The following is a 24,931-nucleotide window of genomic DNA, read 5'->3' as shown; positions in this document are numbered from 1 at the left end:
TCTCTTCTCGTTCTCCTTCCCCTCCCCAGCTTGGTGTGCGCCTCTTTCTTTTCTCGCCACTCTTCATTCTTATTTATTCATATTTATTTGGCTCCCGCTCTCTTTCTTCCCTTCCCTCCCTCCCTCCGGATCCCTGCTCTTTCCCCGGAGTGGCTTGTCGGGGGCTCCGCCGCTGGCCAGGCGTGATGTTGCACGTGGAGATGTTGACGCTAGTGTTTCTGGTGCTCTGGATGTGTGTGTTCAGCCAGGACCCGGGCTCCAAGGCCGTCGCCGACCGCTACGCCGTCTACTGGAACAGCAGCAACCCCAGGTAAGGTAATAGGGGGAGCGCAGAGCCGGGGACACTCGGGCCTCGGCGCCCTGCGGAAGCGTGGCGGTGGCGACGGGGACCGGCGCGCACCACCCCCGGCGGCGCGCACTCTCGAAGCCTGCGTTGCCCGGGCGCTGATGGCTTTCGAGGCGCCCACAGGAAGCGCACCCTTCGCGCCTCTCTTTGTTACGCTGCCGCAGAGAGGCCGGGAGTCCCTGGGAGTCTCCGGGGCTGCTCAGACCCGCTGCCTCTGCAGAGCGCGGGGAGACTCGGAAAAGGCGGGAGCTGGGGAGTCGAGACTTCTCCGCTTCCTCACCCCGGCGAGCCGGCCAGCATCTTGATCCGGGCTCAGCGCTTGGGCACCGGTAGCCTCGGTGCGCGTCGCCAGAAGTTCCCGCGTGGAGCGTGGGTGCACAGGGGTACTGGCAGAACCCTCCAAACATCCCTAAAGTTTTTTTTTTTTTTTTCCCTTCCCTTTCTCGGTGTGTTCAGAAAGCGCACGGGCTGGGGGATGAGAGGGGGGCTGGGAAGCGGAAGCTTTAGGTTTTTATTTTTCTCTTTAACTGAGAGGCAATCGTCTGGCCCCTGGGCCACTGTTGGCCCGGCGCGCCTGGCAGTGGAGAGGATTCTCCTACTTCCCACCCGCCATGGGCTCAAGGTGCCAGAAAGTTTGATCTAATGCCGGGTTACGTCATGTGTGCGGGGCGAGCTGCTGGAGTTAGCGGAGACGGGAGGTGGGAGCTCTCAGTCCACGGCCTGGCGGTGTGCAGCCGGAGGAACACGCGCAATTACCTGGGACCGTTTCGTGGGCATCCCCGAAGCCTGCCGGGTCCGCGGGAGGCGAGAGGTGGGCGCCCGGGGCCGCCCTAGCGCGCCTGCTGGGCCCTGGCCACCCGCAGACGCCCCTTGTTCAGGGATTCTAGCAGTAGGGAGGGGTGAGGGCTGTCCAGAGTGCCAGGCGAACCTCTCCGGATCCAGAGCAGCTCCGAGCCCTACTTTCTCCCCGGCCTGTGGGCACAGTCGGCCTCGCCGGACCCATAATGCTCTGCCTCTCCGGAACGGAGGCCCGCTTCCAGGTGCGGGCTGGCTTCGGTGCCCGCCCAAGAGGGAAATGGCATCCATCAAGCCTAAAATTCCAGGTGTCCCCTTGCGCTGGAGTGGAAGTTGGGAGGAGAGAGGCGGGAGGCCGAGGGTATGGTTTTTGGTTGCTGCGCGCCCTACGCGGTGGGGAGAGGGGGCTGGCGGGCGTCTCCAGTTCTTTCTACCTCCCGGCGGCCCTGTCCGTCGGCCTCCCGCCTTCCCCCCGTTATGCAGGCTTCGGAGAGATTCCCCGCCTGAAGTAATGCCAGCTCAGAGGAAGATGGGCAGATTTCCGCCTAAGCCGCCGACCGGTGGCCGACAGTCCCTCCCCACCCCCTGCTACTCCAGGAAAGATAGTCACACCCAGGTAGCCCAAATCCTAAATTACAACCCTGGGAGAAGCGGAGACATCCGTGAAAGTTTGGTTTAAAAAAAGTCTCATGGAGGTGGGTGGTGGGATGGGAGCTATTTCTTCTTTGACATGCCACTTACCACTATTAGGAAAAGAAAGAGAAGCCATCCTGCCAGAGGAGATGGCTTTTATTAAAGCTGACAAGACAAATAGAGCAAGCTTTCCAGTTGTGATGGTGTTAAAAGCGAGTCTCATTATGTTGTTTGGTTTTATTCCCCCCTGGGCTTTATTAAACAGCATATACGAAATAGAGGAATTTATATTTCTAAACTTCAGCGCCTTATTAAATAAAACAACAGTGAAATTGGTTAGTTGAATGTGGAACGTTTTGTGCTTAGTTGTCTCCTTTCCCACCTCAAACTTCACAGTGTGATCTTTTCCTCTAGTGTTAATGTCTTTGGATACTGGGTGTTCCAGTCATCCTAGGCTAAAACAGAAGGAATCAGCAGCACCCCCTTCCCCCGCCTGCTTAACCTGTCAAGCTAGTCTGAGTTAGTTTGAGGACATTTTATCTTAGGTTATCTCTGTTTTATGCTTTTGATACTGTTGTTTGGTTTGAGATTAGCACATTGATTTTTGTCACAGGTCATGTTTTTTAATAGATTTGCCCTGCCTGTAGAAAACTCTGCTCAGGATGCCATGGTGGCTTTGAACCTGCCCAGACAAAGTTAATCTGTAGAATTTTAAAACAGCAAGGGTATTCTCAAGGCAGTATTCTAATTCGAGGCTTGTGGAAATTCCTTTTTGTTTGATCATTATCATTTTGATAATGTTCGCAGGAAAGAACTATGTACCCTCTGTGCAAGAGATTCATCTCTGACTTCAGTATTCTTAGGGGTTTGTGGGTGTACTTATCTTAATATGTTGTCACAGTAAAACTTATCTTAAAAAATAACATAATTGTAAAAGGAGGGACTGGTAGGCAGATTTGTCTCTGAAATGTTGAAGAATATGGTGCTTTCTGAAGTATTAAGCAAATTCAGCTTAGATGTAATTTAAAAAGAGCCAGGGCAAAATGACTAATTTAGAAATAAACAGTTTATCTCAAAAGATAGTGAAGAAACATTTTAGAAAATTTGTAGGGGTTGACTAAATTTTATAAATTCATGTTACATTTTACATTTATCTTCATGTATTTTCAGTAATAATGTTATCATTTTTAGGAGGTAAGCAAGCCGTGCCTTCTGATTTTATACAAATCCTATCATTTAGGATTGGCTAAACTAATAAGATCAGAAGACTTAATCTTTTGGGAAAAAGTTGAAAACTTTAATTGCAACTTAAGTAGATTTAAAATATTTTTTTCTTAGATAAGAAAAGTTCAATAGACAAGCTGATAATAAGGGATACTTTGGTAAGATGAAGTAAATATATTTTAGCTTATACTAATGGACTTGAATTTGAAATTATGTTTAAACACAATTAGAAACTGTTACATTTTGATCACAGGGTTTAAATATCTTATATTGTAACTTGTGTAATGGTAGGAGTTTGTTTTCATTACTGACTCCACTGACGCCATAAGCATCATAGATCTAGATTAACAGAGGAAAAAATATTAAACTTACTTGATCAGATAGTCTTACTGTTAGAATCTATCATCCTAGGTGTTTGGTTCTGGAAAGAGGCTATTCAAATGCTGATAACTTTTTAGTTGCTAGTATTTATTAGGTGGCGGGGCCAAAAACTGATTTTATGTTTTGAATTGGCACAAATCTCTGAAATAGTCACTGAGAACTATCAATCTAGTTAGAAGTATATGATAACATTTGCCTAAATGCATCTTCTTTATTTTAAAAATCTAGAAAGTTGTCTACATTTCACCTAAATAGTGAGAGTAATAGAATGATCCTTTTAATGTTATGCTGAATTCTGAACCCGCATACTACTAAGTAACTTTGAGTAGTGAAATTCTAAATCTTGGAGAATATAACTATTTGTCTTTAATATCTTTAAGAATATAAAATCTTTTAAGTAACTTTTAAAGAGACTTTCAGTAATAAAACTTTATTTACATCCTCCTGTAGCAGATATGCTTATAAAGATAGAGATGACTCAATATAAGAACATGCTTCTTAATCTGAAGAGTGCTATAAACAGTTTGGCGCTTCCAATGAGAATACTCTTTTAAATATTGTGTGTATATTGAGAAGTTCTTGGTTTCTTTTGACCAGTTGCCAAAATGATGATAGGATAATTAAACATGTGTCCTACTGGTTGGCATTTATGGATGGAATAGTGAAATAATACCAGCACACTTTAAGAATACTGATTCTCCTCACTTAGTGCTTTGCTTCTGTTAGGTTCTGAGTTACCACCAATTTAAAGTGTTATATTTTGATGGGGAAAAATCTCTCTGTAATTCACCTGGGATACACTAAATTTTAACCTAATCATATGTTTTCTTTGGACTTTTCAAATTCTTGTAGGGACCTGTAAATTAAACATTTCATGTTAGAGTAGCAGGTAATTGACACCATTTAGTTTTGTTAACATGCAATCTTGGAGTTGTGAAAGTGATGAGAATTCTCGGTCAGTACTCCAAAACCTTTCTGAGTTACAGATCATATGTATGCAGCTAAGGAGAGAGAGCTAGTAACATTTTATTTCCTAATCATAACGCCTCGGCTATTTCTTTTTCTTTCGAAATAAAACTTGTTTTATTTTCTAAAATCTGAGCCATCAACATTTTATTATATGTATACCAATGTCCCAGGACTGTGCCTTTTCCACGGACACATAAATGAAATCAGTTTGGTTTAAATCTAAGAATTTGTTTTGAGGAAAGATGGAAAGTTGATCCTGGTTTTGAATGAGTTTTATCACCAAGCTTGTAAAGGATTAACTTTATTTCAAAATTTTAAATGTTAAATACTATTTTATATGTTAGAAACATAAAAGTTCCTCAAGTAAAAGCATTATTTAGAACCTTTTAACTTTATTAACTCTGAGCCTCAATGTAATGTATCACTTTATTAGCTGTAATTGGGTAATTTTATTATTTTGATATTTATATCAGAATGTATGTGGACACCTGGATGAAAATGAAGCAATATGGCAGAGATTTATATCTCATGTTTTTACCCTGATCCATTTGTAGACCTGAAGTGAATCCTTTCCTTCTTTTTCTTTTACTTTACAAATTAGTATAAGACAAACATGCTTTTTCTTTTTCTCCACTTTTCCAAAAAAGTTTAAAAGCTAAATAACTATTGAGATATTTGTTCCATCCGTTTTATGCATTGTATTATATACGCAAAATACGCTTTCAGAAATAGTCAACTCTCTTTTGTTTTTTAGGTGGCTGGGACATCAGTGCTATTTGAGGCACACTTGGCTGTACACTCTAGTTTGGCATTTCCAGCATGATACCAAGGTCGATAAACTCCCTGTGATTAAAAGAATCAGAGAGAGCCTTCAGATGTTCATTACTCCCTGTTAGTTGATTTTAGGGGTATTAACTAAACCATTGGTTCACTGAAGGAATATCTTGTTGTCATGTGTGTTTGGGCTGATAATCAATAGCTGTAGAGGCTTCCACCTTTGAAGGCTGAGGTTCAGTTTTGGAAGGAGCACTTAGTTATTTGGGGCAAATTAACCTTGTGAATGTCTTGCCATTTAATCTTGCAAGATGCCTTCTGAAGAGGCATTACGTCGCATTCTGTCCACTGGCCTGATTTCCTGTTGGACAGGAGCAGATAACGATGAGCGCCTCCTTTTCTCCCCTGTTGCTATGAACCAAGCAAGCTACCAGCTTCATGCTGGGCCAAGAAAATGAATGAATACAATTAGTCCTTCAGGAGTCCTGGCCTTCACCAGCTTGGAAGAAGTATATGCTAAAAGAATGTACCTTTGAGAGAGAGAATACATTAAAATATAAAGTGAACAAAATGTAAGAAATGTTAAGAACAGAATTTTACATATGGGTAGCATTTATCTATTGTTTAGTGTTCCCCTCCCAATATAAATGATTTGCTTTTCTAAAAAGATGCCATTCGACCCCTTTCATTTTTGTATTTTTTTTAATAACTTCTAGTAGCAATGAGGATTTTTTAAGTCTATATTTATTTTTAGTAATGAACCAGTTTGTGTTGACTGATTCCACATTATCATATTCTTTTCAGAAACAGTATACAAACTATTAAAATAGCAGCTCTGATCAGAATGTTCTTGTCGAAAAGGAAGCCTGTATGTCCCTAAGTTCAGTGAGGAAGGCTCCCGGCCACTTACCCAGGATTTTCAGACAGGATCAGTCTTCCGAACTGAGAAAAAAGTGCCTTTTGATCATTTGTGACGGAAAACACCTTCACGTTCAGGTATAGAAACCTCTAAGAGTAGTATAAGAAATGAGGTGTTAATACTCACTTTTAATAATCTGTCTTATGATGGTCTTGGACAGCTAAACATCCATACATTACTGTCTCTTTTAAAGGCCTGATTTATATTATTAGATTTATATTTTCATTTGCTTCTCAATCTATATCCTGATCTGTTTTGGAGAAAAGTTTCTTGTGATTAATTTGAACTTCCAGTGTTTCTGAATGGGATGATACTCATGACTGGGAGATCTATTTCCTCTTAAATTTGTCTGCATTTATGTCTTCAAACTTTAGTCGGTCATAAACAAGGCAGTAGGCAATGCAAAGACAAGAGAACCACTTAGTTTAAAATATCAAAGTAATAATGTGGGGGTTTTTTGTACTATAACTATTATGCATAGTTTGTGAATGAAAAAAAAGTTTCCTGTATCTTAGTATCGTTGATAATCTGTACCCCTTGTTGTACTTTGAAGGACTCATTGTAAACTGCTGAAATCTGTGCACTATTTTGTCATCTGAAATATGTATGGATATTAAGTCTTGGTTTTTGAGGCTTTTGAGTATAGTTTTCAGACAGCCATAGATTTCAGTAAAAACATTATTTTAAGATAGTGAAAACTCCTACTTAAGTTAGCTAGTTGCTGAGAGACAGAGTATACCACAGTGATGGTTACCTCAGCTTTCATTTAGGTAGAATTCTATCATTTTCAATAAGGAAAAATAAACCTTTGTCATCTTTAGAAACATCCTTCATACAATTGACAGTTGACAGGTGGAAGAAAATGTTACTGTCAGGTCTTATTTTCCACTCAAGTGAGAAATAAAAATAGTTTTGAGTGATTTTTAAGAAAATCTATTTAAAAATTATTTCAAAATGTAAGTGGATGCTTTTAATATTTATTATGTATGTCATAGAATTAATCTGCCGTTTGCTTCAGGGAAGGTCAGCAAAGTGCAATTCAAGGAGAGACTCTTTAACAGTTAGGTTCCTAGGGTATTTACTTTGAAAAGTACAGTATAGCTGATGTGTGTATAACAGGATACCAGCGGACATTTTATGATGGCATTCTTTAAGAGATGTAAAAATACATCAGTATTATTCCTATTATTACTGATCAAGTGACCTGATTTCCATGACTGATGATCACGATTCTGCTATGAAGTGTAAGTGGGAATTTTCGTCATGTGATACCTCTGTGTTTATGCATTGGACAATTATGTTATTGGCACACAAAGATTAGACCTTTTTAAAAAATGACTTTGCTATTAATAATTTTAAATAACTGTACAGTGTAATCTATAGGTGTCCATGTGGAAATGTGTGAATATGTGTTTGGAGAGTAGAAAGAAATATGACTAAGTTTTTGTTCCCTTATTTAGAAAAGGTAGGTGTTTGGCTTTCAGTTAAATCGGCGTTTTTTTTTTTTTCCCCCCTTTAGAAGCAGCCATCTTGTTTTAAGACCGATTTTATTTCTTTCATGAAAATGGTCTGGAAATGAATATGGATGATAGAAAAGGACTAAACTACTTGATAATAATTTTTGTAAGTCTCTACATTTAAAGCTCTATTAAGTTTTTTGTGAGCTCTTTAAAATGTTATGTTTAGTTGAAAAAAAAGGATGGTTTAATTTAGTAATAATACATTTTAAGTCCACGTATATTTTAATGTTAAATGTTGGGCTGTACCATGTTTACATGTATATTTTTCTCTTGAAGCTTATACTTTATTGTTAATTTCAAAGTACTATATTAATAGTCCTATGCTTAACCCCCCCATCCTGATTTCCCTTTTTTTTTTTGATCATTCTAAGTAGTCATTTTTATGTCAGTCAGCATTTTTTCCCCCCAAATACTCAGCAGTACCAAAAATCTTTCTTTAGTAAGAGGTACTGATAAAAATATAGGTATTTTAAAAAATGAAACATTTGGGGTGCTTTCAGAAACGTTATATGAATGAAGCCTTTTTGTCCCTGAAATACAGGCGTTCACTCTTTCATTTCTAAACCATTCTTATGGGTTCTCATGGAAAATTATGTTGGAAGTAAATTCATATTTGTTATTAAAATTGTGAGACTATATCAAAAATCTGCTGTATTTCCCACCACATTTTGTATTTTGGGATACATTTGGAAGAACATGTGGCCTAGTAAAGTTTACCAAAAATTTATACTAAACTTCTTGCTACTGCATCTGTTCGATGATGTCTGGGAACATTATTCCCATGAACTGCAGTAAAAACAGAATTTCCTTAAGATTAATTTCAAAGTAACCTGACTCAGTCAGTCTGATTAAACTGGGCACAGATTGAAAACTACTTATGTCACAGATTGCTCCCGTTCATTAGATGTAGGATTTTTCTGATTGCAGATGCACTATAAAGGCAATAAAATTAATGTTTTGAGAATGGGTGTACATCTCATGGACTTCTTATTGAAGTCCAGGTATAAGTTGATGGTGTTTGTACTGAAAAGCTTTTCCTTTGATATCCATCATCCATTTTTTGTTTTGTTTTGTTTTGTTTTTTGACTCTGCTGGAGAAGACTAGAATAACTGAAAGTCCAAAGTGACCTTTTTGTTTTAAATGGACTAACAAATATTTTTGTCTTTTCTTGTTGCTTCTGAGCTGTCATAGTGTTCATTCTGTCTTATTAGTGACTTATTTATTTATGTAGAAACTGCATTTAACAATTAGGTCTTGCTTCTTATTATGAAAATACATATAAGGGAAGTATTTTGTCATGTTAAAATGCAATTTTATGGTTTGAATAAAACCAAGTCGTGGCTTATTTTGGTTGGATAATTATAATGCAAGTGGTGATCTAGATTTTGATGTTGGTAGACATGATACTTGATGTTTCATGTTCCATAGAGACCAGTAGGATATATGATTTTGTCGTATTTACTGAACTGTAAGCATGTATAGGGGGCTTAACCTCTTGGTATATATTTAATTTTATGGAAACAAATAGGGATGGAAAGAAAAGGAAAACTAATTCTAAATATGGGGAAATGTGTTTTTTTTGTTGTTGTTTAACAATTAGGTTAAACAAAGTGAGAGCAAATGAGCCTAGTTCCCCTTCTATTGTTTCAGGGCAAGAAAATACAGACAGATGTCGGAATGTGGAAGCTGTGACCTCTGACCCACACAGCATGCCCACTGCCATGGCACACAAGTGTCCTGAGCCACCATAGTAGCAGGATGCTTTTTTGACGTGACTGACACTTTGAGATGGAGAACCTGAAAACTGATTCTGTAGCTCTTTGCAGGTCTCTGAAGTATCAGTCTTTTTAGCTTCAATTTTAAGTTCTTTACCTTACCTTTTTTGAAAAATGTTTCTTTGTTTGGCTCAGACAGAGCTTTTGTGACTTCTGGATGGGTTCTGTATTCCTATAGCCACTATCAGTCTTTGCCTCCCAATAAATTTATTCGTCGGGCTGGGATAATGGAGGAGGCTCAGATGTATGGCTCTGTAGCACCAAAGTGCTGGTCTACTTTATTTAACTAATATATATATATTTAAAGACAGATGAAAGCAGTGCTTTTATTAAAGGCCTTTTCTTGTAGTTTCTGTCCTGCGATCTTGCCAATAACCCTTGGGTTCAGACAGACCATTAATGTTTTAGATACTGTGGCACTGAGTGTTTTCTTCATATATTTGTTTACTGTTACTGCTTCAATAAACTTTTATGCCTATTTCAGGAGTTTTCTGGCAGGGGCTCCATTTATTAAAATTTAGTGACCCAGCACTAAGAGGGGTACAGTTCAAATAGTGGTGCTTCTGACAGGGTTTTGTGTCAAACTAGAGAAAATAATAGGGAAATGAAAGCTGCCAAAATGTGTCTCCCAATTACTAATTAATCAGGCGAGAAAGAACCTCAGTGACAGATCTCGTGTCCGCCATGACAGCAACTGGGGGGATGTTTTACTTTAAATACTGTATAAAACAAATTAAAGTAAGCCTCAGGGAATGGAGCACCCAGATATTTGATTTCCCAAGTGCTAATTTAATTTTGTGAAAAGCAAAGCAAAAAGCAAAATTTGAAACTGAATCCTTGTACTCTATACTGATAGTATCAAAACAAAGCTATTCTGGGGAGTATTTCCCTTATTAATAAGCAATGCCTTTATTCTTATTAATATTTTAGTACAGATATGGTAGTATTCTTGGTTTTGGTATTGATATAGCATGTCTACTTGACTGTTGATAAAGAGTCAGGGAACAATTTAAAAGTTTTCCATCATATCCCTGTCATCAGTGTTTTGCATATTACTGTAACTGAAGAACAAAGAACAAATATATGTTTTCCCCCCTCCCCTGCAAATATATGTTTTTCATGTCCCAGAGGGTCCTCTCTCTTCTGGCAATATGCCCACTCTGGTTGCTGGACCCATAATTAAATGCCTGTTAATGTATTTTTTCCATAGCATTTACAACATGAAAAGAAAAGGGTCTTGTATGGAACTATAGCTGTCAGGGGAACAATGAAAACTAATTACACACTCTGCTATCACCATTGTCAACGAAACTCTTGGGAAAACAAAAACATGACAGAGTGTGTGTGTTGGGAGGGGTGCGTATATGTATATAGGATATTCCATATGAATATAATACGTATGGGGCCAGACATATGTTCAGTGACTTAACTAGAAACTCTGGGTTCTCTGAAGCCTGAAGAAACAAAACAAAGCAAAACAAAGCAAAGCATAAAGGACAATCTAATTCAGCTAATTAAAAAGAAACAAAGCATTCTTTATTGGGAAGGGAGTCCTTATTTTAATATCCTGACTTTATTATATGGACTGAGAACCAGCAATAATTTTGACTCTGAATATCTCATTATTTGGAGTTTTATTTTGGAATGGTCTTGTTAGTGATGTATCTATGCTATTAATGTAGCTGATTATTTCTTACAATTACCTCTTTTACAAATGGTACAAATAGCTCTGGATTTTTGTGTTGATATCGGGTTATTTGAGATCTAATCACTTTGTTCGTCTGTTGTGTAGATCTCTCTATCACAGTCTGTCCCTTTTGCTGGCTTTGGCTATTTCACTATTTCTGGACCTGTCCTCTTGGTAGGTGGAACTGAGAATGAAATGAAAACTAAAAAATGACATATCTGAAACTTAGAGCAGCTTTGGTGTGAGATTTGGTAAGAAAAGACTTTGAGGCTATTGAATAAGATGAGGTTTTGGAGTCAATTTTGGATTTCAATCATCCGTGCCATCCCTGTTCTCTGGTACCACGTGGAATTAGGAGTTGGCCATATATAATGTTTTCCATTACTCTTTTGATTCCTTGGGTGAATTCTCTGTAGTCTATTTAAAATCAAAGCCAAATGGATGAATTGAGGAATTATATATTGATTTTAACTTCTTTGTCCCAAAGCTCTTGCATGAAAACAATATAATGGCTAATATCTAGCAATAAGAACAGATTCCTATATTGAGTATCTGAAAGTTATAATTGATCAAATACTTATCGAGTGACGTGTGCAAGTACTGGGAGGCACACGGCAGCTTCAGAAATGAAGTCAGCATCTGTACCCGGAGGGAACTCGCAGCTTTGTGCAGTTACAACAATCTTATAATCACAGTGCAGAGTAGAATTCCTAGAGTATAGGAAGTGCTCACATATGGATTTACTCAGCAAATATCTATTGAACGTCCACTGCAGGCCAGGTATTGTTCTTGTATTGGAGATACCACAGTAAAGAGTGTAACCAGCGTCCCTGTGTGAGTATTCCGTTAGCAGTTTCTAGATCACTGCTTCTCACATTCTAATTGCATGCAGATCCTTTCTGGAGATCTTGTTGCAATACAGATTTTAATTCAGTAGATCTGGGGCAGGGCCCCGATAGTCTGCATTTCTAGCAAGCTCCAGATGTTGTGAGGCCTTCGGCCTGTGCACCACAGTTAGGGCGGCAACGTTCTAGACAAGCCAGTGGGGAGAGAGATTACTTCTGGCTCCACATCAAAGACTCTTGGTTGTATTTGCCCTGAACGTTCTATAAAGCTCTATAATTTTTCAAATGGCTCAGTATTTGCATAAGTGAAAGTTGTCTTAAGGCCTAGTAGTCCTCATTTTTAGCCACTTTTCCCCAAATCTCAAATAAGATAGCTTTTTATATTGAGGTTTATGCAGCATTAAGGATCCACCACGAACAAAAGTAATAGGCCAAAGATTTTGTTGAAAGTTTGGCTTAGACAGATTCTACTGGAGTGAAAATACTCCCTTGGTCCAAAAAGTTTTAGGAGGATCCTGTCATTACCGTCTAGGATATTTATTTGCAAACCCTCCCCAGCTGTATGTTATGTGGCAACACCAGAATTATACCTCAGAAACAGAGTTTTAACACTTTCCAATTTAAATTGGTGTGCTTAAATGAACCCAAAACGTTCATTTAACATTCAGCACGGAAGGTGACAAACAGTGTCTCTGCTTCCACTGGCTGGACTTGCTGTGGGTGGCTTTCAGGAGCCCACACTTCCAGTGGAGTTAGAAAAAGGCTTGGGGGAAATTCCTCGCTGCTCTAAAATTCTCTGAGCCTGATGTCCTTTTTGAGACATCCTTGTTCCTCTGCAGTTCAGGTAGTATAAAGCCTGTAAATATGCTTCCACTTTTTTCACAGTATAGGTATCATTTGATGTGCAGAACAAGTATTATGTGATGCTTGTATTTACAAGAGAAGGATGGAACTAGTTACATGCAGGGTCTTCTGCCTGCTTATCCTTTTTGTTCTTCACTCTGTGTGTATAAATGCAAAGTTACTAATCTCCTAAGTGAACTTTAAAGTCTTTGAAAGCATCAGCGAGTAAATTCACTTAACTGAAATATACCTCTGTGGAACGATTTGTAAAAAGAAAGATGTAACTGTTTGTACTGTAAATCAGCTATATTCCAATAAGAACAAACAAACAAGAGGGAAAGGATGGTGAACACTCTTAATTGAAGTATGCTTTTACTTTTATAACAGTTTTACTAGCATTTTAAATAGTTAATCATCAAACAGAAGCAAATCTTTTCATTTTTAAATCATTGATAAGATGGATTTAATTAAAATGTTGGGTAGCATTTTATGAGAACTATGACTCTTATTAAGAATAGTAAATATGGACATTCTTGTTTTGTTTTTCATAGTTTTATGCTTATGCTCACCATGGTATACTAAAAATAAGCCTTTGGAGATAATGACTTTGAGGTGATATCTGCTTAGTTTCTAGTTTTATGATTCTAATAGATACAAGAATTTGAGAATCTTCAGTGACCCTGTATGAATTATGTGGTTCCTAAAAACGGAGTATGGTATGTGCTTGGAAGATTGTTATATTTAGGAGTAACCAGTGATATCTCCACGGGTTAAAATGAAGTCATTTGCATACACCTCAAGAGTGGTTTTGTTCAAAATGAGTTGATACACCTAGATATGGTCATGGCTGTGCTCAGGTAAAGTAGAAAATGCTGAGCGGTTCTAATTACTGTTCTTACCTTTCATTTTTTTTTAAAAGGAAGATAAATAAATTGAAGTTTTTATTTAACTCAGAGTTATTTACAGTGATTTGTCACCAGATTAATAGGTTGTAATCAAGTTCTTAGGAACACTGATATGTTTACATTTTGACTCTATAAAGTAAAATCAAGGAATTTATATCCTTTTTGTTTTGTTTTGAATTTTTATCGTAGCAGCTGTTTTGAATACAGCTTTAAATGGTTTTCGTGGTGGTGTATAGGGGCTCAGAGAATGGTAGGTATTTAAAAACCTACCAGTGGATGATTTTTTAGTTGTCTTTGTTTACATTTTTTGGATTTTGTTTCAGATCTGGTTAAATTTTGACTCTAGTTGATTCATACGTATGCCGTTTGTACTGATGAAGCTGGGCCTCAGTACCTTCACTCTCGGAAAGAAATGGGCATAATAAAAACACCGTCTCCCTCAGACTCGTGAAAATTTAAGGGAAAGTATATCTGTGAGAAGACTTTGAATATGGAATTCTAAAAATAACAGAATGAGGAGGCCACTTCAGTTTGTACTGGTGCATCTTACTTTATAATGCTCTATGTTTTTGTAAGTGGTGTAGAAAATACAAATAAAAACTTATTTTCAGAGCATCATGGAAGAGTTGACTTTTTAAAAGATAGATTGAGGGGTGCCTGGGTGGCTCAGTCAGTTAAGCCTCCGACTTTGGCTCAGGTCAGATCTCACGTTCGTGGGTTTGAGCCCCACGTCAGGCTCTGTGCTGATAGCTAGCTCAGAGCCTGGAGCCTGCTTCCGGTTCTGTGTCCTTCTCTCTCTGCCCCTTCCCCTCTCATGCTCTATCTCTCTCTGTATCAAAAATAAATAAAAACATTAAAAAAAAAAAGATAGATTGAGTTGTATTTTACGTGTTAGGCTTTATCTTGTGATTTCTACAAGAGTAATAATGTGCGAATAGTGACACGTGAGAGGCATGTCTGCCAGGCCCTTCTTCCCAGAAAGGAATTTTGGATCTCCTTTGTAACATTGGTCAAGTTTATTTTTAATGCCCACTCGTCTCCTCTCTGTCTCTTCCATGTTGCTTCCTCTTGACTTTTAAAACCCTAATATTCTGCTTTGGACTTCGCAGGTGTAATGAGATATCTCCATCTCAAAGGAGAAACTAATGAATACCGACACCCTCTTGGAGAATGCTTGTATTGCCAATGAGGAGCTTGTTGAAACAAATCAATTCCTGTCTGGGGCTGTTCCTACAAGCAGCCCGGCTGTCCCTGGGATCCTTGGATTCTTCTGAATCCTGCTGCCAGAAGAACAGGGTTTAGCCTCTTGACGCCTTTGTGCTTAAAAAACTTCTGTTATCGACTGCTTTTAAACTTAGTACATATTAATTATACACACATTGATGTTAGGAACATAAATAGATCATAACAGCATCTAGCTGAGAAAGGAAACAGAATTTGTCAAGGAACACATAGTTTAATTCCCTGAAACCTGAGTAACCCATTACTGTCAAAGGGCCACTTTTCTGTAGAATTGTCTGGTGGTTATTCAAAGCAGGTTTTACTTCATATGTTTATAGTTATTTAGGAGAACAGCAAATGTGCCTGTTACTTGTTTTAAAATTGCAATCATATACTTACACGATTATTTTATAATGATGTTTTACTCCTGAAGGTGTAAACCTCACTTATGCCAAAAAACAAAATAGTAATTTATAAGCAAAATTATCAATGATCTTATGTGCTGTACCCAGAAATTTGGTGACAACTGAAGGCAATACTTTGCAAGTAGCAATAAAAGGAAAAATATTGAATAAAAAATTATTTGAAAGAGCACTGATAACTGCGCATAACTATTTTCCTTAAAAATACAGTGTTCTAATATTTAGAATTGCTGAGCTCACCAGAATGCTGGGCTGACCTTCATTACTCTTGTATCATTTCATCGAGAAGCAGATTTCTTTTGTCCTACTAAGTTATAGAAGTTAAGATTTATCAAGGGAATGAGCTTGCTGTGTATTTATTTCAAGTGTAAAATGTTGTAATTTTATGTTCCTTGGATTCAGCTTCTGATGAATGATTAATGATTACAATCCCTCCCTAGTTCCAGGCTTCTTTTCTTGGCAAAAGGGTACTCAAGAAGTTTAAACTTTGACGATTTACTTATTGACGCTTTGTATTATTGAAAAAATAATTCCTTATACTGGTTCAAAAATATCAGCCAGTGACTTCGTCTCAGCCAGGCTGACTCAGTATATTCTTTCCACGAGTGCATGTTGACTGATCAAATTGAGTGTATGGCAATCCAGTAATTCCTCAAGATGTTGAAATGATTGGATTGAGTTGCATTTTAATTATTTAGCTTTTATTAATACATAAAATAATGTAGTAAAGATTAGAGCTGAACATATTCCAGTACATTTGATGAATTTAGACAAACATAATTGAACAAGACAATCCTAGTATACCTAACATGTTACCTCATGCTTTTTGGAGGAGGGGTGCTTTGAATTCTGTTTATTCTCCTCGTGAAATACCAACTTATGTCAATGTATTTTACATGTTTAGAATATAGACTATGGTGATGACTTTTTTACTTGAATAGAATAATGAGCTTTATAATTGGTTACAGCAGACGACTATGAATTTCTTTCCTGCGATATGTAACTGGAATTTTTAGTAATTTTATATAGCCTTAATCATTTTAGTAAAACTTCCCAACTGGCACTTCCAGTTAGTTTTACTACAATTGACTTTTTTTTTTTTTTTAATAAATTAAGCCAACTAGGCAAATATAAAACTATTTACAGTTAAACAGGTTTATTTTTAATTAAGTGAGCGTCTACTACGTTTATTTCAGCAAAAGGCAATGTAAATCCAAGGGCAAAGTCCGTTGGCTCTGCTATAGTATACAGCCCACTCTCCACCTCTCCCATCTGTCTCCTGCCCACCATCTTGGAGTAAGCCACTTTCACTAATGGGGGGAGTGACTTTTTTTCCCAGTTACTCTTTTCAAAGCCATAGACCAACCTTCCCAATCTTGCCCAGACAGGAGACACTTATTATATGTAAATACCATGTGGGGTGCACTGTAGGATACTCTTAGTTCACAGTGTGTGGTAATCACAGCTTCATTTGAGGACATGCGTGGACTGGTGGTATATGTAAGATCAGGTTTGGCAGTCAGTCATGGAGCATGGACTAACCATTACCTAGGTATCACCTGCATTGCCCTTCCAGGTAGAGCAGGCAAACATTGACAAGCTTTGGGTGGTTGATAGGATCAGACCCGGGGTCACAAGTATACAGGGGTCACATTAAGTGGATTTGCACTTCAGTCTGATACGAGTTTTAAGACTGCACTAATCAGTGTTGGAAGACGATTGGTTTTCCTTGTTATGAATTGCTAATTTGTATTGAAAGTTTAACCTGTTTTGTTGAACAGCCTTCCTTATTTTCTCTGAGAAAGTGGTTTGGATAGTAATCTATTTACTCTCTCTACCAACTCCACTGCCCCGCTCTCCTCTGTGTTAAAATCTAGAAACCTCCGGAGACCTCCCGCTGTTGAGTTCTGCTTGGAAGGAGCTTTAAAACTGTAGCTCCAAACTGAAGTAAATATTGACTGGGTCTGGGGCTGAGGCCTGCTCAAAGCCTCCCATTGTTCCTCCCTCGCACCCCAGAGCCAGGCCCCAGTGCGCATGTGTTAGGAGGAGGAGAAGAAAGGCTGCGGAGGGAAATTAAGCGGGCCCACAGCTGAACTCGTAAATGCGCGCGCCTTCTAGAGGAAAGGAAAGCCGACTACAAAGCCAGCAGGGGCTTATGGTGGTTACAGAGAATTTGAGAGACTGAAGTGCAGAAACACTCTCTGCCTGTCTGTTTCAGAGAAGTTTAAGGTACATGAAGCTGTTTGTCTTGGTGGGTCCGTCATCCCGTCCTCGAGTGAAACCTTCATGCCAGTGATGCTGTCTTCTCAAGGGCAAATGAAACGTCGCATTTGGTGGACTTGAAAGAAAGATAAGGGGTAAACCTGGATTCCCGAATAATCCTTCTTCCTCCGTGATACCTGTTCTGATGCTTCCGTCAGCCTTTCCTCCTTCAGCTGTCATGTCAGATTACACACTCTCTTGGGTCTCCTAAGTGCTGCAGCATCCCCTTGGGGTATCAGATGGGTGAGGGAGAACCATATGCCATCTGAAATGAAAGTTCTGAGGTTCCGAAGAGATGTTCTTATCATATGAAATTTTTTAACTTTCTTTTTTGGGGGGAGAGTAAATTAAATCATTTAAATATGGAACAGATTCCCTTGTTTAAAGTGGAGTACTCTGAGTAAAAGCTGGCTGTATTTTTACCATTCAGTTCAAGAACCCAAACAAACAGCTGGCTGACTTATGTTTTAGTGGAAACCACCCCAGTACATTTACTAACTGGAAAAGTAAACATCTTCAAAAAGAAATCCTCATGCGTCCTGACTGCAAAGTGATTTTTAATAAATATACAGTAAAACCAACAGTATATTTGAATTGTTATTCATTTTGGCTGATATTGTAAGCATCCCTTCATCTAAAATGCCTAGTTTTCTGTGATATTTGATTTTGAACATGTCAGTGCTAAAGACCACATGCAGGCAAATGCCAAGACAATTAGAGAAATTCATTAATTGTCAAGGCAGTGATCAAAATGTTCTGCTTCACTCAGGCTACTAATAATGAACAACAACACAATGTCACAATAAAGCATGGAATGCTAGGGACAGAGAGAAAGCACATCTGCTCAGGAGAAAAAAAAACTACTTCCTGTAAGAATAACTTAGTTTAGTCTTTGGATGATGGTTATGATTTTAATAGAGATGGGGGAAGTAATAGAAGAATATTACAGACATCCATAGTGACAGATCCATAGTAAACACCTGCTGGCTATAACCTTGGAGATGGGTTTCGGGGGGATACACAGAAAGTAGTTTATTCAGAGTGAAAGGAGGTCTGGTAAAGTAGGTGAGGTGAAAAGGTGCATTAGCCATGATTTAGGGTGTCACTGTGAAGCCATGTTTCTAATATCAAGGGGTAGGTCATTCTGATGGAATACTCCTCATAGTGGATGAAGTAATAGGGTTCTTATATGTGTTGTACTTGGTCTACCCTATTGTGTATCTTAGCCACTGTTTATTTGCTTTATAGTATTGGAAATGCTGAAATTCTTTATATTAGGCTCACTTCAGAAGTGGTTAGATGGTGGGGCGGTAAAAATTAGGGCAATTTTAATATTTCCATATAGAACTTGGGGGTGCTCTATTATATCTGAATTATTTCACTGGTTTATGGACTGAGAAGTTGTTTTCAAACTTTTTTTTTCAAATTTAGTGTTTTGAGAGAGAGGGAAAAAGAGAGAGAGGGAGAGAGAGAGGGAGAGAGAGAGAGAGAGAGAGACACTGCAAGCAGGGATGGTGTAGAGACAGAGGGAGAGAGAATTCCAAGCAGGCTCTGCTCTGTTTGCACAGAGCCAGTTGCTGTGCTCGATCTCACAAACCCCAAGATCATGACCTGAGCTAAAATCCAGAGGCAGTCGCTTCACCAGCTAAGCCACCCAGCCGCCTTCAGACCACTTTTTAAACCAAAACCCACATTGTTCATAAAAATCATTAGCAGAAACCTAATATGTAAAAACAGAACAGATGAAAAAAAAAAAAAAGCAGAAACCCCCGAACAAAAGTCAGGCTGTATTTAGGAGAGCTTGATGTGGGCTCTCCCCTCATCTCTTCTCAAGCTTCTGAGAGGCCTGTGAAAACCCCTAAGTGTCTCAGCAGCTACTTGGAGGTAAGTAGGAGTGATTCACTTTTACTTTTCTAGGCCACAGAAGTACTTGTGTGCCCCTCTAGAAATGGAAGCCTTTCTGAAAAGCTTCTCTTTATTGAGCACTTACTGTATACCATTACGGACTTTACAGTCCTTTTCATTTACTTAATCCTGGCAAAAGCTTTTTATAAGGTAAGTATTAATCATGATCATTGTTTTACAAATGAGAAAACTGAGTTTTATATACTTTGAACTTGACCGGTTAAGTGACCTTTGACCACTTAGATGGGCTGTGTGGAGTGAGGACACACTTTGTCTAACAGAATTCAGTAAAATATTAAAAGGTGATGTTGGGGCAGAATTGCCAAGGAGGCACAGTAGAGAGGAACAATAGAAAAGATTGTATGTATGCTAATCTGAAAAGAGGGTTAAAAATGCACCCTGAAACATTCCTCCTTGTAGAGCATTTAATGAATTGAGGTAGCACATCATAGCTTTGCACTCATACCAGTTAATCAGTATGACCAGGGGTTAAATGTTTTGTGGTCTCGTTTTTTTGGAGCTAATTGTGAGGCCACTTGTATATATGGTGTGTATTGTATGTGAAGAATAATCAGATTGCTAGGCAGTTAACGTGCCAGTTGGCCCTTGCCCTCAGCATTCAGGTATGCCTGACTCCTGAGGGCTGGCCAAGGGGGAGAGCTATTAAAATTTTTTTAATGTTTATTTAATTTTTTAAGCAAGAGAGACAGAAGAGTGTGAACAGGGGAGGAGCAGAGAGAGAGGGAGACACAGAATCTGAAACAGGCTCCAGGCTCTGAGCTGTCAGCACAGAGCCCAACGCAGGGCTCGAACTCACAAACCGCAAGATCATGACTTGAGCTGAAGTTGGACATGCTTAACCGACTGAGCCACCCAGGCACCCTGAGATAGAGCTATTTTTGAAAAATTTCAGAAGAAATACTGAATATTCCTTAAATAACATTTCAGAGTTTAACACTTATGGTCAGGAAAATTTCCCCTATATTTAATCTAAATTCCTGCTCTTCCGTCAGTTTTGGTTTGATAATAACGATATGGATTTACTCACAAATTTTAAACACAGCTCTGCCTGCTTCACAGTAAACACATTTTCAGCAAGAAATAAGTGTTTTTAAGCTATAGGGAGCAGTATACAAACACTTAAATGGACTCTGTGTTCTTTTGTGTCACAACCCCCCCCCCCCCGCACCCCCCTTTCATCTCTTTTTGCTTCCTGTGACTTCCTTGCATCACAGGAATTTTGCCCTATAGCTTAACAGCTAGTAAATTATTCCTGATTAGTTTCAAGGACAAAAGTCTCCTGATAGGATGTGGGTGGATCAGGTTCCCACCTAATCTGTAGAAGAACAACCTGCAGGGAAAGAAAGAGTTCTGGCACCTTACCCATTACACACATCTGCTTTGTTAGACTAACCCAGGTCTTTTAGTTGAAACGTGCGCTTAGACACGTTAGGTGATTTCATCCCTTGTGCACAGTCTTTGTGCCTCTGCAGCTGAAGTTGTCACCCTTCCTGCCACTTTAGTTGTTTATATGAATAATGTTGGTATGTGGGTAATAGTGAGCTCGTGTATGCTGTCTGCAGCTTTGGGTATGTTCTGTTGCCGTTGCTAGATCATAGGATTCTTGAGTTCAGGGATGCGGTTGCATGCAGAAAGACTATACACAAGAGCTGGACCATGATGGTTAAGAGTCTGGGCAGGTTCTGGGTACAGTTCTCAGCTCCTGCACTTACTAGGTGCCATCTGTGGTCCTGGACAAGTTCTTGACCTGTCCCTGCTTCATTCTCTTAGATGAGACTAATAATGTATTCATCTGATAGGCCTACCATGGAGATTAAATGATGTGATGTGCCTGGCACATAGTATGTGGTTAGTAAAATGTTAACTAGTAATACTGCTGAATGAATTTCTGTATTTTTTCATTATCATTTTATAAATGATAATGAAAAATGAAAGAATTTTATAATGATACAGAAGTATGTCAGGGACAGAGCATTGACTGACTTTGGAGTTGGGGTGATCTGGATTCTAATGCCAACTCTTTTCTCTAACCCTCAGTTTCCACTTGTGTAAAGTAGGGTGGTGGGTATATAATTAGTGGTGATTTGGTGAGAAAGTACTCATATGTAAAATGCCTGGTTTATAATGATCCTTCATTGTTATCTAGGTATTATTACTATTGTTGTTCTGATTAATTAATTTGGAGAATTAATCATTTGAGTACTAATCTCTAGATCTATTGTCTGCCCATAGATTCCCTTAATTCATTTCATTTTCTTGCCTGCCTGTTGCCAAATGTTTTGGTAACTGAACTGAGCTCATGTGTTAATTGTGTGAAAATTCTTCTTTCTGATTTTGTCTGTTCGACAGATGAAGTAATATCTTAAACACACACATCCGCACATGCACATGCCCCCCGCCCCCCAGGCCCTGGAGTCAGGTGATGTGGATGTCACTTTTTCTTTTCTACCCTCTAGATGTTTGACCTTAAGCAAATCACCCGATGCTCTGGGACTCTGTTTTTCATCTTTATAACAAGGAGATTGAATTAGTTGATCTCTTAAGCTAGAGGATCTGACTGGGAGGATCTGAGATGTGTCAAGGCGTTGACACCACTTAACTTTGACCTTAGGCAAGTCACTTAACCTTGATCAAGCTGAGTTTCCTCACCTGTGAAATAAGAGGATTGTTGTCCTCTGGAAGGTTATTTTCAACTTTTCATGAATCATTTTCGATCTCCAAATTCCCTAGTGAAAACATACAATTTATTCCCCCACCTGTCCTCATTTTTTTATCCGTGTGATGGAACTAATACTTATGTACCTATAACATGTGTAAACTTTTGAAGGGAACACTCGGGTTATATTGCTTTTTTACCTTCAAACATGACATAAAGGTATTTTTAAAGTGTTTTTCTTTTCTGCTATTTCTAAACATTATTTCAAGGATTTGTCTGGACAACCACACTGAAGTTACAGTGAATCAGTAAGAGAAATAATGTGTGACTTATGTGTAACTACCCATAGTAGCCAGTCAGTTTTGTCCCAAGTTGATGAGTCCAATTCTGAAATTTAACACAGGGATCTGACTAAATTATATCTGATGAAGCTCGCAGTTTAGTTTGGTAATAAAAATTCAGAAGATTAAAAAAAAACCTGTTTCATAAGAAGAGAAAGAACCTAGAGTAAAATTTTTTTTCCAGTTAACAGCTTTAAGATTTATTATAAGTTGATATACTTAAATTTTTGTTTTTATTTGTTTTTCCTTTGTCTTTAGGAGGAGATAGGAAGTAGAATGGGAGCACTTTAGAAAGTAAAAGTATTGGAATACAGCATACAGTTATACAATATAAATCTTAATCTACCATATACCATCATGGTAGACTTTGATATGAAGTGAACATTTCAAAAATGACTTTAATAACCATACTAAACCTAAGTGGACAAGACACACCGAATCTTTAAAATGATTTTTAAGATACCAGTTCACTGTACAAGCAAGAGTGATTCAGTCAGACAGTCAATTAAATTTTTAAGTAAGTTATTAAATGCATGTGCATCAAGATGATGTAAATGTAGAGATAGGTAAATAAATAGTAATAAGTAATTATTACCTAACTCACCTGTTTTATGCCCTCCTTGCATTGGGCAGACCTGCTTACAGAGAAAAAATTGTCTCATTTATTTGGAAACGCCTGACCCACTTCAGGGTCTATTTTCTCAGCAGTTTCTAGTCAAATTATTCTTAGTCAGTTTCATGGGCAGATTGGACTGGATTCACCCCATTTCCTGTGGCACTGTGGGTTTTCAGCGGACTAATCACAATCACAGAGCACGAAGATGTGTCCTCTTAGAGGTGAGGTCTTGTTCTCATCCAAGTAGATTGATCTGTGAGCAGCCACCATTACCGACAGCGGGATGTGTGTGTGCCAGTGTGTTTCTGCATTTAGTGGTTTGTCGGACATGAACTTACTGTTTTTCACTTCCTTGTTCGCAAATAAAAGCAGTCTGACTAAATTTAAGAATCCGATTTTAACTTTTGTAGAATCTAGTTTTGTTTTGTTTTCCCACTAGTTTGTACTTTTGTAATCTTTGATTTTTGGTTATCTGAATGACTATTAGAGTATATTTATTTTGTTAATATTAATTTCCAGTTAACAATATAGTTACGTGTATTGAGATACATTTTCAAAATAAGAGCTATTGTTACAACAATGCTAATTATGGGATTGTGATTTTAAACTATGTTTCTTTTCTACAGATTTTGAGTTACAATTAATCTGTTATAGGTAGTTGTACCTACAACACAATTGTAAGATGCTGAAGAAAATATATTTATAGCAGATGCTGAAGAAAATATATTTATAGCAGATATATTCTTACACTGAAAAGTTTGTCTGCTTCCTAAGTGTCCAGAATTGCATAAGATAGAAATGCATTGGTATTAGTTAATATGCAAAACAGATAATTTTATTTAAATACATATATAAATTGCATTTTATCTTTCCTGCTAATTATCTTATCTACTATGTCATTTGCTTGTATTTAATATGTTGTTATCAAAGTAATAACAACACCAAGATCCTATTTTGGAAAAAAAAAATCTAATTTGTACTATCGGGCTCTTATTATGCATATTATAATTACCATATATATTTAACTTAAACATGATTATTAGCTGGTAGTAATACTCAAAAGTCCCCATTTCAGTGGAATTTATATAATAAAGTTACTATAGTCAGAGGAACTTGGAGAACTGATCCAATGTGTGTACTTTACACACACAAAATCCTACATAGTGAAGCTATGTTACTGTTCAGTAACAGTACCCATTGACACCCAGTAACAGTATTCCCCCCACCTCCAAGTAAATACTTTTATTTTCCAGAAGAAATGGTTTCAATGTTCTCTCAACAGCTACCTCTTTCATAACAACATATACAACATGAGTGAATATGGGTGACCATTCCTGACTCTGTGTTTATAGGGAGACCCAGGAACTTAATTAGATTTTGTAAAACGAAGAATTAGCACCAACATGTTTATTTAGGGTCTTCTCCCCATTACCCTATGGCATCCTCCAATAACAACTATCCCACTTCAGTAAAGTTACACCAGATACATTGTAATTGCTTTGGGTTCAAGATCACACCTTGCTAATCTGTGTTTACTGTAGTTAGCATACTGCTTGACACATAGTAGCATTTTGTAGACTTTTTAAAGTATGAAAATGATAATGCCACTAAACATACAGTATTTGTTTAGATTCTGCTCACCTCCTATTTCATTGAAAGGGGCTATGCTTTAGTTAACCCATTTTTTTATTTGGTAATTGTCAGCCACAGCTAGCCTGTGATTATTCTTCATAGAAGTGTAAATAGATCAGAATTCCTTGTTTTTCTCTGCTGATTGTTTGGTCTCAGCCTCTTAGATATTTGAAGAGATGGATTGATGATGGCAAAACAGTTGACAGGCTTTTGGCCACAGAGAATATGTGGTCAAATG

The 24,931-nt window shown here is 38.2% G+C and overlaps 1 protein-coding gene across 2 annotated transcripts in view; it reads left to right on the top strand.

Annotated features, from left to right (window-relative positions):
- The first annotated feature begins 20 nt into the window (after positions 1-20).
- EFNA5 (ephrin A5) overlaps positions 21-24,931 on the top strand; it is a 270,572-nt gene continuing 245,661 nt past the window's right edge. For both annotated transcript variants that reach the window (XM_029942679.1, XM_029942678.1), the window contains exon 1: positions 21-310. In XM_029942679.1, the coding sequence (XP_029798539.1) occupies positions 186-310 (125 nt within the window). In that variant the 5' untranslated portion in view covers positions 21-185. The remainder of the gene's footprint in view (positions 311-24,931) is intronic.

The sequence above is a fragment of the Suricata suricatta genome, chromosome 6, assembly GCF_006229205.1.
Source record: "Suricata suricatta isolate VVHF042 chromosome 6, meerkat_22Aug2017_6uvM2_HiC, whole genome shotgun sequence".
Taxonomy (NCBI): Eukaryota; Metazoa; Chordata; class Mammalia; order Carnivora; family Herpestidae; genus Suricata; species Suricata suricatta.
The sequence above is the reverse complement of the archived record's forward strand: the minus strand, read 5'-3'. Positions and strand labels throughout refer to the sequence as shown.